The sequence below is a fragment of the Rutidosis leptorrhynchoides genome, chromosome 10 (assembly GCF_046630445.1).
Source record: "Rutidosis leptorrhynchoides isolate AG116_Rl617_1_P2 chromosome 10, CSIRO_AGI_Rlap_v1, whole genome shotgun sequence".
Taxonomy (NCBI): Eukaryota; Viridiplantae; Streptophyta; class Magnoliopsida; order Asterales; family Asteraceae; genus Rutidosis; species Rutidosis leptorrhynchoides.
Window position 1 is genome coordinate 230903122 of NC_092342.1, and position 18105 is coordinate 230921226.

Sequence of the window (18105 nt, forward strand, 5' to 3'; positions counted from 1 at the left end):
TGAGCTTTGTAAACTACAAGAAGCATACCATCAACAACAATCATATTGAGTTTCCTCACCATCGAATCAACAAGATGTTCCGGAATGTTCCTGTATCGGACGAAACCGAAGCGTTTTCCATTTTTTAACGTTTTCTTTGGGATGTAAACTTCGGTGATATCCCCAAATTGTTTGAACAGACCCCATAGTTTTACAGAATTCCAGGAGTCGGGAAAGTTGAAAAAAAGGAAAGATATGATGTTTTTTGGTTCAGGTTTATCACGAGAATGCTGGTTGGAATTAGATCCGTATTGCTTGATCAGGTTTTTTGCATTCTCATGGGATTTGAATCGTTGGTAGATGTTGTTAGATGAGGTGTTGAATCTGGCGGCTGTGGGAATATTAGGGTTCCTGATAGATTGGTTCAGATCGGGGAATTCATCAGGCTTAGGGACTTGATTAATCGAAGGTTGGACAGTCTCGTTGCTATTATTCCGATCAATTTTAACCCATACCCCAACATTGTCTGGTTTATATTTGATGTGATTGATTATGTTGGGTTTAGGGTGAATCGACTTTTTGGATGTAGAGTGATGTGGTGTAAACGGTGAAACAGGTATTGAGAACATGATGGTTGAAGCAATCAAATTAAAATAACGATTAGAATAGAGAAAACTGGTAGCCGGAAGTTTACCGGAGAAGAGGACGTATCATTGTTTTCCCATATAGGCCCAAAATAATCATCCAAGAACAAAACCTAAATTGAAACCTTTCAAAACACACAGTGAGTGAGTGAGTGTATGTGCTAGAGTACAGAGAGATGCCCGATGAATCATCAAACAAGGCCATGAGTTTGAATCAACTTCACAATCGATTCATCGCTGCTTCTCAATATAAATCCACTCCTTGCAGTTTTCAATCAGGTTATTTTTTCATCTCGAATCACATACTTAAACCCTAGTTTATGACTTCTTATTTAATTGACTTATATCATCATTATAATAATAGTTATTGTTTTGTTTAATTTATGAGTTTAATTAAATTACAGAAATGAAAAATCGTGATCGACAAGAGGATGACGACGCTCCTTCTTTTAACTTCGATTTCGATTCTCCTTCTCGTAAGAACATTTATACCGAATTCCTATTTTTATGAAATTCATGCGTAGGTGCTTTTTTTAGTCGGTATTTCAATATTACGAAACCCTAATTTTGACATTGACATTGAATTTGAAATGCAGCGCCAAAAACCCTAATTTCGACTATAGAACAAGCTGATGATGATGATGCTCAATCTGATACCATTGGTTTACCTCACTCTTCTGCTGGTACTTGTGTCTCTCTTTATTTGTGGATCTATATATGTGTTTAGTTGCTGCAATTGAAGTGATTATTAGTTAACTTAAGGAAACATGAAACTGTAGTAAACGGATTTGTATGTTGTTGATTTATAGTTTATAATGATTAATATCTTATGTGATTTTGTTGCCTTTTGAAATGTAGAAGAGAAAATGTCATCGAAAGTTATGAAAAAAGTGGAAGTATTAATTGGTCAGGAAGATGAATTATCTGATGTGTGTTTAGTTTCTGCAGTTCAAGTGATTATTAGTTAACTTAAGGAAACATGAAATTGTATTAAACGGATTTGTATGTTGTTTATTTGTAATGGTTAATATTTTATGCGATTTTGTTGCCTTTTGAAATGTAGAAGATAAATTGTCATCTGAAGTTATGAAAAAAGTGGAAGTATTAACTGGTCAGGAAGATGAAAACTCTGATGTTGATGACATTGATACTCATCATGGTGATTTATTATCTTATTATCCTTTGTAATTTATGTGTATTTTAACATTTTAATATAATATAATATCTTATGCAATGCAATTTTGTTGCCTTTGGAAACGTAGAAGAGAAAATGCCATCGAAAGGTATGAATAAGCAGGAAGTGTCAACTGCTCAGGAAACTGAAAGTTCTGATGTGGATGACATCGATACTCATCACGGTAAATTGTTATCTTTTTATCCTTTGTAATGTCTGTGTATTTTAATTTAATATTTTATGGCTCGGTTTATTCATTTTATGTATTTGTGAATTTGTGATTGCACCAGAAGAGGATCATCAGAAAGTTATGCTACAGGGAAGGAGGAGGCTATGTAAGGTAGTAGTAAAAGATGATGGAGAGGAGGATGGTAGATTTAATGATTTTGTGTCGGATATCGCAGACGAGTTGTCTGAATTTGACTCTCCGAGTCCTGTAAAGAATACTGGAAACAATAATGAAGGTGGTGATGAAATTAGAGATATTTTAAGCAATTTAAGTTCAAAGTTTGAAATTTTGTCTATTGAGAAGGGGAAACGCCCCACTAAACAGCTTTCAAGTTCTTACAAAGATGTAGATTTTAAACCCAGTCCGTTTCCTGTTGCATCTAACCAGTCTGGTATATCGCTGAAGGCAGCAGCCACTAGAAAAGAGGATTTTAATGGTGGTTATGTGAAGAGTCATGTAGGAAAAGTTGTATCCAATGAAAGTTCCATTCGTCCTCCGAAATATGAGACGTATGAGGATGATGATGACGATGATTGTGTAGTTACGAGTGGCCAAAAGTTTGTTCAAAAGGTGGAGAGCAGGAACGGGAAGTCGATTTTGGAATCTGATGTTTCTAACAACGTTTATACCTTGAAAGATGAGAGAAGTGACCCTGTTTTGGGAGATGAAGCATCATTTTCTCTTAGTAACCCTAAATTCAATTTTTCATTACCTAGTAAGATTGCGACTATGTTATACCCTCATCAACGTGAAGGTTTGAAGTGGCTTTGGTCCCTTCATTGTAAAGGAAAGGGTGGTATTTTGGGCGATGACATGGGTCTTGGGAAGACAATGCAGGTAAGCACTTGTACTTTTTATTTTATGTAATGTATAAATAGCTATAATTAACTGTTTGTCTGTTCAGATTTGTGGATTTTTGGCGGGCCTATTTCATTCACGTTTGATAAAAAGGGTGTTGGTTGTTGCTCCGAAAACGCTATTACCCCATTGGATGAAAGAATTAGGTGTGGTTGGTCTTTCGAGAAAGACAAGAGAGTGAGTTTGTTTAAATAAACACGTTGTGCTTAATTTAATCTGTGCATAGTTGTGCCTTCTGGAAATCATTTAACATTTTCATGTACTTTCAGATACTTTGGGACTTGTGCAAAAGCTAGAGAGTATGAGCTACAGTATATACTTCAGGTAGTCTTTGACTCTACCAATTATACTTAAGGTTTTACAGATATAGATATAGATATAGATATATAAATAATTTGACTCGTAAATTTTGGTATGTTTTGTAGGATAAGGGTGTTCTGCTTACAACCTATGATATTGTGCGTAATAATGTCAAATCACTATCTGGAGACTATGATGAGATGGATGAAGATTCTGTTACATGGGATTATATGATTCTTGATGAGGTACGTTGTGTTGCTAGTTTGGTCCATTTACCTAATTACCTAGTATTTTATATAATAGGTCCATTTACCTAATTTGCTTTTTACAAAAGTTGTCTGCTTCTAGAATGCATTTGTACTCGGTGATGGTGGCTACGTGATGCTTGTTGTTTATTAAGTTTGCTTCTTGCCTTAATAATTTTGTGATAACACATGTGTTCTTTGAGTACTTCCGAAAATACTAATTATGTTCGTTATCTTGAACTAAACACAGGGGCACCTCATAAAGAATCCTAGTACACAAAGGGCTAAAAGCTTGCTTGCAATACCTTGTGCTCATCGCATAATAATTAGTGGCACTCCACTGCAAAATAATTTAAAGGTACACAGCTTGATGATTATACATTTTGTTATTGATTTATAATAAATTTCAAATATGTTACACATCATTTTGGAATATTACCATTTCATTGATTTGATATTTTAATTTTGTAATACAGGAATTGTGGGCTTTGTTTAATTTCTGCTGCCCGGAGCTTTTGGGTGACAAGAAATGGTAATATTTCATTTGTTGTTTTGGTTATTTTTTGGTTCTTTTGTTATTCTTATTTTATTCTCTGTTTTTGTTGTTTTTTTCCAGTTTTAAGGATAAATATGAAGCTGCCATCCTCCGTGGAAATGACAAGAAGGCATCTGATAGAGATAAACGCATCGGTTCAGCTGTTGCACAGGTTATTATCAGTCTAGTAAATTAAAATGGATATTTCGTGTTGTTAAAATTATTATTAATTGTTACTCATACTTACAAACAAACAAACAGGACTTGAGAAAATGCATTCATCCCTATTTTCTCCGTCGTCTAAAAAGTGAGGTGTTCGGTGAAGATGGTGGTACAAATGCAGCCAAACTTTCTAAGAAACATGAGATTATTGTGTGGTTAAAATTATCCAATGTACAGGTAATGAGCACTTTCAATCATCACTTTAACTAACATATATGCTTCCTTTCGCACATGTTTTTAAAATCTCATGTCATTTCGATACAGCGACAACTGTACGAAGCATTTTTGAAAAGTGAGATTGTTCTTTCAGCCTTCGATGGTTCGCCTCTGGCTGCTATAACGGTATTTAGTCAGTCACACTTGCGTTTTTTAAATGTTTTTGAAAAGCCCATATGTTTACTATAGTGGATCTCATATTATGTATTATGTATATATATTCTTTGGGTATGTTTATTAGATATTGAAAAAGATATGTGATCATCCACTACTGCTAACAAAGAGAGCTGCTGAAGATGTATTAGAAGGGATGGAATCGGTTTTAAATCAGGATGATCATGGTGTAGCTGAAAAATTAGTAATGAACATTGCTGATGTTGCAGACAGATTTGATATTGGGGAACATAATGACAACCTTTCATGCAAGATTTCCTTTATTGTGTCTTTGTTGGTAAGAAAAGTACAGCCTTAATCAGTTAAATATGTGTATTTTATTGCAAAAAGTGTGATATATATTCTTGTTAAATTTATTCGTAGGATAAGCTGATTCCAGAAGGACATAATGTTCTTATCTTTTCCCAAACTCGCAAAATGCTTAATCTGATTCAGGTTTGTTCCAAAATTGTCAATTATATTCCCGATTCTGATTTTGCACAGATACCGTTTTCTATATCTAAAGAAGGCTACTTGATTCATTTGCTTATGATATATGCACAAAACCTGCCAAAGTATTTATTCAAGAAAAAAATAGTTGTTGAAACAATCCAACTTATGTAATCTGTGTCACACTATCTCTTCACAGGAAAAATAATTTATTTTGGGACAATTTGTTTTGGGTTGCAATCACCCAATTAAACCCACCCAATCATTTTTGTTCTTCTATTTATAGTTGTTGATTCATTATTCAAACAATCTAATATTCATTTATAGTTGTTGATTTTAAGGTACAGTATATAACATTTTTCTATTGTTTTTGGTCTTTTTTTATGCTTAGGATGTTCTTAATACCCGAGGCTACAAGTTCCTACGTATTGATGGTACTACTAAAGCTAGCGACAGATTAAAGATTGTTGATGTAAGTAATTCTTCCTTGGTAAATAGTTGTTTTATTTTATTTGGTTTAACTATGGAATAATAAAAATATTAATATTTATAATAGGATTTTCAAGAGGGTGTTGGAGCTCCAATATTCCTTTTGACCTCCCAAGTCGGTGGTTTGGGACTTACCCTTACTAAAGCAGACCGTGTTATCGTTGTTGATCCTGCATGGAATCCGAGGTTGGTATTCATTTTGTTTGATATGATAAATCATTTTTTTAATATCTTGTAACATTTTAATCTTTTTCTTTCTTTGCAGTACCGATAATCAGAGTGTAGATCGTGCATATCGTATTGGACAAAAGAAGGATGTTATTGTATACCGCTTAATGACCTGTGGTACTGTTGAAGAAAAGATATATAGGAAACAGGTTAAATGATAATCAAGGATTAATGTATAAGATGTTTCTCATATTTGTCATATCTGATTGTTCAATATTGTTTGGTATACAGGTATACAAAGGGGGTCTATTCAGAAGTGCTACTGAACAGAAAGATCAAACTCGTTATTTCAGTGCACAGGTGCGTACTCGAGTGTTGGATATTTTAATATTTTTTTTCACAAGTCATTCGTTGGACACGTTATTGATTTGTACAAGGTTGCGAGTATTCGGTTGGGACTTTTGAGGGAGTAGTTGGCAACTTGGGAATAATCGGTTGCATTTAAGTAATAAATGTTAGAATTATATGTGTAAATAAACATAGAATTCATAAACATAAACTTTAATATAGTTGCCTAGATACATAAACATAATATACATTTGTTCAAAAACTGTAAATATCTTGTTTAATTTCATAATAAGTCAAATTGTAGACCAAAATTGCTTTTTGACTAATTTTGACTGACTAAATATGACTTTGACCGACTAACTTTGACTTTGACCCATTGACCTATGTTGACCAATCAATTACATGTTATCTCAGGATCTTAGGGAGCTTCTGAGTCTTCCCAAGCATGGTTTTGATATTTCTTTAACTCAACAACAGATGTACGAAGAGCACGACAGTGAGCACCAAATGTATGTAATTTTTTAACAACCGAATTTTTTAATTTTTTTTTACAGGAAGTTCTTGCTTAATCATTAACCGATTCGTTTTGGATATTTTAATAATAATGGCTTTATATGCTGTTATTTTGTGGATAACACCATTTCAAAAATAATAGTTATAACGTTGTTTCTAATATACTTCAAAAATTACATAGTTATTTGTTTTTTTAATAGGGATTCGTCTCTGAAAGTCCATACGAAGTTTTTAGAATCACTGGGTATAGCTGGTATTAGTCACCACAGTTTGCTCTTCTCGAAGACTGCCCCTGTGCCAGCTGTATCAGACGAAGAATTGGCAAGGTAAATAAATAACCTTCATCCCTTTTTTACTACCGAGAATCACATTTTTGAAATTTAACAGATCACTAAAAAAGTAAATAAATCTATCATCTGTTGCATTTATATCGTTATTTCTTAATGGTTTGTATAGGATTAGGCAATCAACGTATGTGAGCAACTCATCTACATATGTGGGCAGCTCATCTTCATATTCCTCAAGGGAACCGAACGTGGATGCGTATGTTATCTCGGAATATCATACTTCTACTTTTAATTATTTTATTTTGATTTGTTAAATTTAATTATAGTCTTTATTTCATTACAAACAGTGCTCGGTTTGCTTTCAATCCAAAGGAGAATGTTGCGCAAAGGAAGAATATCTCTCCAAGTATATCTAACAAATTAACAGAATCAGAAATCAAACAACAGATCAACCGCCTATCTCAACTCTATGCAAACAAGGTATCATCTAATCTAATTATAATCATTTACAAGCTAACTAAGTTTTGCTTGATTTGCATTATCATCTAATTTAATCTAATTATAATCATCTACAAGCTAACTAAGTTTTGCTTGATTTGTATTATCATCTAGTTTAATCTAATTATAATCATCTACAACCTGTTGTGTTCTTGACAACTTTGCCACCATCACACAAGACAAATCATCTTATGTAACGAATGATTCATTATGTAACGAATTTATCATACCTCTTGTGTCAACCTAGATATCGTTTTATTTTCCATTCAATAGATGAAATTTGCTTGTCTGCACATTCTTTCTAAAAGAGGCATTCTGTTTCATGTGGTTTATGCAGGCAATGGTGGCGAGGTTAGGAGACAATGGAGAGAAGATACGAAAACAGATTGCTGAGTTGAATTCTGAGCTCCATAAACTTTGCATGCCAAAAAGAGTTGAAACTGATATTATAGATCTAGATGATGTTGCTGATGATTTCAACAGGGTGTTGAATGTTTAAATCAAACCATGACTACTTTTGTTTTTTAAAATGTTGATTACTCTATATGATCACTGATGGTGAAAATACTAATTCACTTTGTGAGGCTCATGTTCCACTGTACAAACTTGTATTTTTTGGAAAACCAATTGGTGGTAAATCATTGATTACCTATGCAAGAATACAGGCTGCACTCATTTCCAAATATATGTTTATGTTTATGTTTATGTTGAATATCTCTCATATCACCCTTTACTTTTTAACTATTTCAAAATTTAAGACGTTTAACAGTACGGTTTAATAAAACCTTCTTTCACCATAACCTATTATCATGTCACGTTGTTGTTAGTCGCATCTGCAAATTGCAAAATATAGAAACAGCACAACAGTAGCAGAGTAGTACAAGTTACTGAAGCCATTGATGTTTCTTTTCTTCTGCTTGTTTTTGCAGCAAGATTGTGACTTTATTATATGGCATATTTGTTTGGTAATCCAAATATCAATTACAATTACCTAGCTTGCTCATATGACCGTCTACCTTTTCTTTGATTAGTTTTTTCATCATTTAGTGACATAAAATCAGAATAAAGAATGGCAAATGGATGAAAAATGAGCCTTTTTCTTCTACTTACTATTTTTTTTGCAGAAAGTTAGTAACTTTATATTTGGGTTTTTTTTTCTATGTGTAATTGTCTATCCTTTTTAATATTTTTTTTACCTCAATTAGTAATAGTACGTAGTCTTATGTAGTGTGTATTGTAATTTGACTTAGCATAAGTTTACTAGCATAAGTTGTTAGCTAGAATTGAGGAAAGTTAGCTTATCCTATTGTGTATATATACATATACATGTATCGGCTATCAATAAAGATGATCACAGAATTGTTATTTTCATGGTATCAGGCCAATAAAACCTTACCTTAAACAGCCGATTCCTTCAATCACTCTCTTCAATTCCTTCATCTTTTTCTCTGATTTCTTCTTGGCTGCAGCAAGGTTACACCCTGCGATTACTGTAAGCAACATCAAAAACTTCATTTCAATTACCCTTGAACTTAACACGAGCCATTACTCTTCATGGGCCGAATTATTCAAGATTCATTGTCAAGCCTTTGATGTTATTGATCACATCATTCCTTCCACTGATGATTCGTCTGGTTCTTCCAATACCGGACAAACTCAACAAACCCATGCTGCTGATTGGGTCAAACTAGACGCTATTGTCCTCTCCTGGATTTACGGTACTCTCTCCAATGAGTTACTGCTCAACATCCTCACCCCTGGTTCCACCGCTCAACAAACGTGGGACCGAATCAAAGGCATATTTCATGACAATCAGAATTCGAGGGCCGTTCATCTTGCTACTAAATTCACCAACACCAAGCTCGAAAATTTCTCTAGTGTGTCTGCTTATTGTCAGGAGATGAAGCACCTCGCTAAACACATTGAACTTGATATTCATTTTGTACGGGAAAAAGTGGCTCGAGGACAAGTTCGCATCTTACATGTTCCAACACGATTTCAGATAGCAGACATCTTCACTAAAGGTTTACCGAGAGTTTTATTCGAAGAGTTTAGAGCCAGTCTATGCATTCGACCACCGAAGGCTTCGACTGTGGGGGCGTAATAGTACATAGTCTTATGTAGTGTGTGTTGTAATTTGACTTGGCATACAAGATGTATCTCACGTGTATATTGCTGCGTATAGAGTCCAATTTACTAGCATAAGTTGTTAGCTAGAATTGAGGAAAGTTAGCTTATCCTATTGTGTATATATACATGTATCGGCTATCAATAAAGATGATCACAGAATTGTTATTTTCAATTAGTAATCAGAATAAAGCAATGGAAACTGGATTGAAGTAGCTTTATGAATGGATTGAAAAATAATAACTGGATTGAAAGACATCTGTTGACCTGAGAAGTTGAAATATAAAGTGGGGCCCGAGTAGAGAGCAGTGGGCAATCACACTTCAAAATTGATAAATAGACACATAAAGGTTTACTGTATGCATAAAAAATATTGGTCTTTAAAGGGGCTGTCTTGGTTTTGCAGACTGCTAAAAGCTACTGATAAAAAATTAAGCAATTTTCACACCGCGAATGAAATGGTCATTTCTTTGTGTATACAAGGTTATTATATGTTGTTTAACATAACAAATCTCATATATAGATTAAATCCAAAAGTTGTAACATGAATGCTACAGAAGTTTTATCATCTTAGAACTGAAACATTACTCTCGACGCACATCTTTTACATATACTCGTTCCCTAAGGCTTACAACGACAAGTATTTAGATTTAAATTTAAATACCCATGAAATATGGGAATTATTGATTGACATAACCTTCAAACAAATGACAGTAAGGTCAAAATGTGAGGACTAGAAAATTTTCTTGTAGGGCTATCAGAACATCTAAAAAAGACTTGGAAAAAAAACCTCTCAACTCGAATCATATGTAGATAGTGACTCATAATAATACAACACTTAAATCATATGTAGCCTATAAGCATTAAAATAACGAGATTCAGCTACAAGTTGCTTCTACCGAAAGTTTCTTTGTAATGCCTGGGCAAAGTTCTATCTTAAAATTCTCTTTGGATAACTCAACAACGCACTCGTTCTTATTCAAGCATAACTGCATAAACAACAAAATAATGGAATCAAATAAGAATACTACTCTTTCACTGACAGTGACAGAACTTGAACTTTTATTTTCAGGGGGCAAAATGAAAACAAATGATATTGGGGGCAATCAAGTGTAAATTGTAGAAAAAACAAATAATCAAATCTAAATTGCGGAGAAAAACTGATGGTCAAGTGCAAGTACTCAAATTTTACGGGGCGGGCACCAATGAAAACGCTTGCAGAACATCAAGGGTAAAAAAGTAATAATTACCTTTTCGACGACAGATCTGGAATCGGGATCATGACAATTTCCTATGACGTACGATTGGCAAGTCCCGGTAGGAGTCCCGTAGCTAGCAAACGTGAAAGACGAAATGTGTTTATCCATTGGGCATTTTAACTCCAAACTCACTTTGTTTTTTTGCAAGTCGTTGATCGCAAAAGAGGGATGATCATCGGATACATGAGCACAAAGAGTGGATAATATGCGTCTTGAGAACCGAATCTGAGTCGGGTCTCCACCTTTTTCTTCAAATATCACTAAAACATTGCCTGTTGGCTTGAACCATGATCTTGGAACATGGTACCTAGGATGAAAATGTCATTAAAAACACAAACTAATATAGGTTGAGGGACAATCATTTGTCCATTCTTAACAATGTATTCCAGCTTTGACTTTTGAGGTCAAACTAACAAAATTTGCACAATTGTAAATGATAAGTTATAATCTTCACGTGACAATGAAAGTGGCCAAGTACGATTTTTTGGATCAACGGTGTACTTTTTGCTCTATAATTGCCTCTAATTACCGGTGTTCTTGTTATATGTATGGTAAAAAGATGAGATTTTTTACCATCTTTGTGACGGTTCTCCACACCCCGTATTGCATTTATCGGGGTTGAATTTGCCTCGATAATCACATTCTTTGACACACTTGTCATTTGGAGCCTTACGGGGCCAATATCGTCCAATTTGCTCGCCATTTAGCCATGCCAACCCTTTTCCCATGTGAACCATGTCAAGTGCAATGGGCTCATCTCCCGGTGGGGCATCCACAATAGCCTATAAGATTGAGTAATTAGTCTTCTTTTTTGATAAAATAAAGTTTGTAATTAATTTAGCTCTTATATAAATAGTTAGAAGAATTACGCAGAGAGCGAAATCTAAAAATTTGTCACTTTGAGTTGCATACCTTATACCATGTCAATGGCTGATTTTTAGGTGGTTCGGAAACCGAGTTCCAGTTTTTATTTGGAGCACCAGCGTCGTAAAGACTATTATGTTCGCCTTCCAACCCAATCTGCAAAAACCGGGAAAATAAGTTGAATTTCAGGAAGAATACTATTTCCATCTTCATATTTGACATTGTTTTTCGAGTTCTTTAATCTCCACAATTTTCATATTCGGATACACTTTTCCTATTGTCAATCGAAATATATGCACAACAAAATGGTACGTATTTTGAAGTTCAAAAATAAATAATTTGACCCGTAAAAGTCAAATCTTACATAAAGGAGTGTACCTTGTAGCTCCATTTGTTGTTAGATAAGTCCAAGGTTCCATTCTTCAAACCTTTGAGTTTCAAACTGGTTAGACCAGCGCCAACCCATTCGTAAAATGATCCTGCATTCTATTAAACAGGACCCACGATCACAATCGTATTTCTTGCGAGACCTTACGAATAAGAACCAAAATACAAAAAAATTTAAAAAATAAATAAAAATACTAGCTTACTTGGAGGCCCACAGTCATGCTCAAAACAGCAATTTCATTCTCCCCTGCCTTCAATGAAACCGGACTCGTAAAGTTGAACGGTGAAACAGTACCATTTCCAGCCGCACTAGCTGATTAGGACCAAGTAAATCACATTTAAGATTACTAAAGTATATAACTAACCACCTAGTGAGTCAAAAAGTCAATGAACGGTGTATCTTGAACATACAACCTTGAAGTACACCGTTCACAAAGGCATGAAGGGCATGTCCCTTTGATTCAATAACGAGCTTTAGTTTGCTTCCATCGTTCTCGTCAACATGTAAACTGCAAGAATAATGTAACCTCCCTCAGTTGACTTTTATTGTTCAATGGTCTTTTAGACGTTTGACTAATACGAAGCTATTTTCTTTATATCGAACCTAGTTGTATGCCAAAGGTAGTCGGTGGTATCCTTTGTGGTATTGATGTGATCTACAAAGCCGTTGCGAGTAAAGTCAGGTTCTCCCCAAATCCCGGTTTTCTCAACAAAAATCTGCCAACTTTCGGCTTTCAAGTCTTTATTCGGTGAACTTGTTGAAGGTTGCAACTGCTCTGGTACCATTTCAATGGTCGAAGTTTGACATCCAACCTGTTTGAAAAGGTGTTCGATGTTAGTTATGATTCTGAAGGTCAAATTGTCAAACAAACTACTCTTGATTCCCACAAATCGATTACCACTGTTGTTCGTTTTCTATTATTTACTGTTAAACGTTAGGGTACTCATAAATAACATTATTAACCATTAAATATAACTCACTAACTCAAATTCTGAAGTGTCCTGTTTTCCTTTCATATAGCAGATTTGGACAGTCAAAAGTCAACCATGTACTCTCTTAAGTTTGTTATAACCAAAAAATATCAAGGTTGCAAAACTCGGTATTTCGGGAGTACTCGGTTGGGAGTTTGGAGGGAGTAATCGACAACTCGGTGATCAATTAGTTTGGACTTTTTACACATTTAGTGATAAAATTTAAAATTATATGCGTGAATATAGAAGAGATCCGTAAACATAATTGTCTAAACATATAAACATAATCAAAAATTTGTTCAAAAACTCTAAAATTGTAGTTTAAATTCATATAGAAATGTTGACCATTTTTTACCTTGACCGACAAATCCCATGTTGACTCATTAACCACCGTTAACCGATTAATTAAACGGATATTGGATAATCGGATCGGTCTGTTCTTGTAATCGGAGATTAATCGGGAGTAATTGGTGTTTTTTAGAACAGTAAAAATTATTAAATCCGAGAATCTCAAAAGAAGGTACCTTGGCGGTGTTGAAGACTACGTTTTTGCAGTCAGGAAGTATGCTAACTGACCATGCTGGCAGTGTATATGATGCATTCCGAAACTGTACCGTCTTCTCATTTTTGTCGTCTATGTTGGCAATAAACGCAGCACAATTTCCCAGTTTATCTTCATAAACATCAGCCTAAAATATAAAAAGTGAAAAAAACACACACTCATCTTGTGAAAAATAATCTTGTGAAATAATGTCAGTATAACATATATAACATAACATGTAATAATAATAATAATGCCAAATATGTAACTTCAGCTTGAAAAACAGATATGGAGAGTCAAAAGCTACCTCTAGTTGAGCACCAAGGTGAATCAAGGTTGGTTCATTGTTCAACAATGCGTGTTCGCACAACTTTATAGCTCGATGAAGCTCCTTAAGGTGCCCCCATTTTGGAAACCTCGGTAACCCTATAATACATTACATACAAGAAAGATATTTAGAGCATAATCTGAATGTCAAACTTTGAACGGTTCAATGGGCTAACCATATTCGTCGATTGGTGCATCATAATCATAACTCGTTGTAATAAAAGGTCCACCAGAAGTGCGTCCAAAGTTCGTCCCACCATGGTACTACAAGTCAACAGGAAAAACAGAGTCAAAGTCAAATATCTGAAATGCACACTACTAAAACTAACATTGCAGCAATGAATCAAGAGCTCATGAAAACAATACCATATAATAATTATGTACAGATCCTCCTTTTTGAAAAAAACGAGCAACAGAAAAAGCAACGTCTTCAGCAGGCCGATGTGGATTTCTACCTCCAAAAGTCTTGAACCTATACCATCATAAACTGAGGGTAAAATAGACAATTTAATGCAAAAATAGTACATAATTCTAAGAGATGCATACCATCCTGGCCAATTCTCGGTCCATATTTTGGGCATCGTTGGGTAGCTTGGCTTGAAATCGTCACAGTAAAATGAGTTGCATGTATTTATCTATACAAAATACAAAATGGCCTTTCTTAGATGTTGGTCATAGCTATTACAATTACAATTTTATAAATACAAAATACCAAAAAAGGACCCTTTCATTTCGACTAATTTATTACTTATTTATTTTGGGGATGGGGACATTTACCACTGGATCAGGGGCATCCCATTGTTGACACATTATCCATGGTACACCTGTATTTTGCGAAAGAGCCATTTTAGCGGCCCATTGAGTATACGTTTTGCCACCCTCGCCATAAGCACCTTCGTAGAATCCATACTCGTTTTCCACCTACAATAAGTTAAAGAATCAACGACAAAAAGGTTACTTTTAGAAGCAAATCAAAACAATGTTATTCGAGACTTTGTGGTCTTCTAAAATTATCTTTTTAGTTTCCGATATTCAAAGAGAAACCAAGAACGTGAAATGATATTATGATACTAAATCCCGGATCAAAATTTCAATAACTTGATTGTTACTTGCCTGAGCTAAGATGATGGGGCCACCTTGTGACGCAAAAAACTTATCTTGTTTCATCATATTCACAATAAGAGTTGTGAAGTTCTGCATGTAATGCTGCAATTTCCACCAACAATACATACTTAATATTTACAAATTGACGTGAATCTTGATAACTTAGAATATGAAAATCAGTTAACCACAGCTAGTGGTAGTTAGGGGGTTCTACATTTAGCTCAAAAATCAGTTTTCTTGGGAAACTTATATGATAACAATAACGAACGTCACACCTTAAATGGTTCATTATCTGTTCTGAAGACGGTCCCAGGCACATAATGCAACCAAACAGGTATACCACTGTACAGTTTATCGAAACTCATTAGGAGTCAAAAACAAATATTACAAGCAAAAAGGTACAATCTTTAATTGTTATAAAATATTAAAAGATAATAATCAAGAACTCACCCAAAGTTCCATTCTGCAGCAACGAATGGCCCAATTCTAAGTATCAGAAGCATACCAGCATCTTGAACTATCTTCACAAATTTCACTAAATCATACCTTCCTCCAAAATAGTACTAACAAAACGCAATCAAGAAAACACAAATATGAAAAATCATCACAACGTAAACATTTGAAATAACCAATTTTAAAGTCCTGAAAATATCAAGTAATGTCACTCACATTTCCTGGTGATGGTTCATGTCCATTCCAAAATACGTATGTTTCGATCACGTCTACACCTCCTTCTTTTGCAGCTTTTACCAACCCGGGCCACATCTATCACAACAAAAATGTTACGTAGTAATTTTTAGAGTACTTAAATAAAATCCAAACCCCATGGAATCATGTAAAGATTCAAAATTTAAGGGAAACATTATAATCTTTTAATACTTTGATTCAACAAATCACATTTAGGGTGCGTTTGATTATCTCATAATTGAATGATTCAACACTGGTTCAACATTCGGTGCGTTTGTTAGTGACTACAAATAAGACTTAACCATTTAGCAATTTGTGCTAAAGCATTCACTGTCACATTCATTTCCTTTAATATCCTTGTGAAATCATATCCTAAACACTTATCAAACAAACAGTTATATTCATCTATTTATTCATTTAAAAGGTTAATATATTAATTTTACATTATTTATTTGTTTAAAACTATGTTTAAATCATTTAGCTTTTGAAGCCCTTAATAATTTTGTTTTATCAAAGGCACCCTGAACAAACCAAATAACTACACTTTCATTTATAAGAAATATACATAATCTAAAACCCTGAACCCAAATAGCAGTTCATCAGAATACAACATCCTTAAATAAAATTGGGCAAAATTAAATAATAAAATATATATTTATAAGGTGGGTAATCTTACAGCAGGAACACTACGAGGGTAGTGAATAGCAGCTGAAATTAGAAGCTTTCTTTCACCATCAATAATGAGTGACCTTTTATCATATGTCACATTGTTTGCAGCTTCTGCAAGTAGAGAAATGTACAAGCAGCAACAGCACATCAACAGAAGCAGAGTACAAGTAACTGAAGCCATTAACTTAAACCCTTTTCTTCTGCTTGCTATTTTTGCAGCAAGCTGATAACTTTATATATGGGGTTTTTGAGTAATCCAAAGATCTGTTACAATTATTTAACTTGCACATGTAACTGTCTATCTTTTTTTTTAATATTTTTTGAAGAATGCGCCTTTTCTTCCAATCGTTATTTTTGCTGAAACTTTATAACTTTTTAATGGGTAGTAACAAGGTTGCAAAATTCGCTATTCCGGTTAATCGGTCAGACCACAAAGATTAATCGCCAATTCGGGGATTAATCGATGATTAATCGGATTGTAACTTTATGCATTAAATATTAATTTCAAAAATTATATGTGTAATTATGTAAGAAAATCATATAAATATAAACTTTAATATAATTGTCTAAATTTTTTCATTTTATTCAAAAACTATAAATCTCTAGTTTAAATTCATGTTAAAAATGCTGACTAATCTTGACTTTGACCAAATTTGATTACCAAATTCGATTTTGACCCACCAATGGACGTTGACCGATTAATTAAACGGATTTTGAAAAATCGGAACGGATTGCTCTTAAAAATGATTAATCGGGGACTAATCGACGAGTAATCGGGTTTTTTACAACACTGGTTAGTACTAACTACTAACCTGTATTTTCATTTTAAAAATATTTTTTTTTCTCACTCGGTTGAAATAATGTAAATTGTAAGAATAAAAGCTGGATTGAGAGACACGTGTGTTGATCTGAGAAGATGAAATATAAGTGGGACCGAGAGTATAGACCAACCGGCAATAACATTAAAAAGGGAAGATAGAAAGAAATGATTAAAAAAAAAAAACAGCTCAGCTCAAGTTATGTGAAGATTGATTTTTGTGACGGTGGTCGTTAGAGATTTGCGGATTAAAGGGAATATCTTATTATAGAAAAAAAGATAGTTATGTTTATTTTTCTTAAAGGGAAACGTATATGGATGTCACAAATATTCATCAAAATTTATAGATAGTCCACTGCAAAACATGAATTCACCTTAAGATTACACCAACACTGATTAATGCCCTTTAACAAATACGTAGTAATATTTATTGATTTGAGCAAAATTGTTTATAGACAAAGTTGCCCATTTCGTCTCTGTTTTATTCACTTTTTGCACGTTTCATTCATGTATTTTATTTTCAGCATTTTTCATTCTAAAAAGCATAAACTTCACCGATTAAATAAATAGAGAATGAGGGGTGAGAGTGTGAGGAGAGAGAAATTTTCAGGCAATGGTGGCACGGTTAGAACGCGGTAACGGTACAATGGTGGGCTTCAAGATCGGTTAACAAGTCTATTCGGAATCCGATTAACATCTTTCATGTTCTTCAACTTTCCCGAAAGTTGGGTGACTACGGACCTGTGGCGTACATTCAAACCCTATGGTGATATTAGGGATATATATGTGGCTGGTAAAAGGTTGAAAGGCGGCAATCGATTTGCCTTTGCAAGATTCGCAAATGTGAGTAACACTGATCTGCTGCTAGCTGATTTGGAAAGAATCAAATTCAATGGAATCCCCATTAAAATATTCAAAGCTTGAGAAAGAGAAGATGCGAATGGGGACGTACAGTTCTGTCAAAATGAGTATAAGATTCATAAACAACAACACTCCAGTGCGTTTAGGGATGGTCGTATGTTCCGGGACGTAGCTAGTAAGAC

General features: G+C 34.2%; 2 protein-coding genes across 2 annotated transcripts; one reads left to right on the forward strand and one right to left on the reverse strand.

Moving 5' to 3' along the window:
* The first annotated feature begins 799 nt into the window (after positions 1–799).
* Positions 800–7969, forward strand: LOC139870860 (protein CHROMATIN REMODELING 24-like). Its single transcript, XM_071858628.1, has 25 exons — positions 800–902; positions 1028–1099; positions 1220–1306; positions 1687–1782; positions 1886–1981; positions 2088–2863; positions 2931–3061; positions 3154–3208; positions 3310–3429; positions 3680–3787; positions 3906–3961; positions 4046–4136; positions 4226–4363; positions 4451–4528; positions 4644–4853; positions 4940–5011; positions 5397–5477; positions 5562–5680; positions 5760–5871; positions 5954–6022; positions 6425–6519; positions 6724–6849; positions 6980–7066; positions 7158–7290; positions 7646–7969. Exons 1-25 carry the CDS (start codon positions 800–802, stop codon positions 7805–7807), a joined length of 3273 nt encoding a protein of 1090 aa, XP_071714729.1. The 3' UTR covers positions 7808–7969.
* Positions 7970–9953: 1984 nt separating this feature from the next.
* On the reverse strand, positions 9954–16436 carry LOC139872616 (beta-galactosidase 10-like). Its single transcript, XM_071860528.1, has 19 exons — positions 16253–16436; positions 15559–15654; positions 15340–15452; positions 15165–15231; positions 14899–14991; positions 14563–14706; positions 14332–14420; positions 14152–14257; positions 13962–14049; positions 13766–13884; positions 13442–13606; positions 12550–12758; positions 12360–12454; positions 12149–12258; positions 11937–12044; positions 11607–11714; positions 11268–11476; positions 10686–11001; positions 9954–10424 (listed from the first exon to the last, which is right to left on the reverse strand). The coding sequence occupies exons 1-19, from the start codon at positions 16424–16426 to the stop codon at positions 10314–10316; spliced, it is 2520 nt and encodes an 839-aa protein (XP_071716629.1). The 5' UTR covers positions 16427–16436; the 3' UTR covers positions 9954–10313.
* Between the last annotated feature and the right edge of the window lie 1669 nt (positions 16437–18105).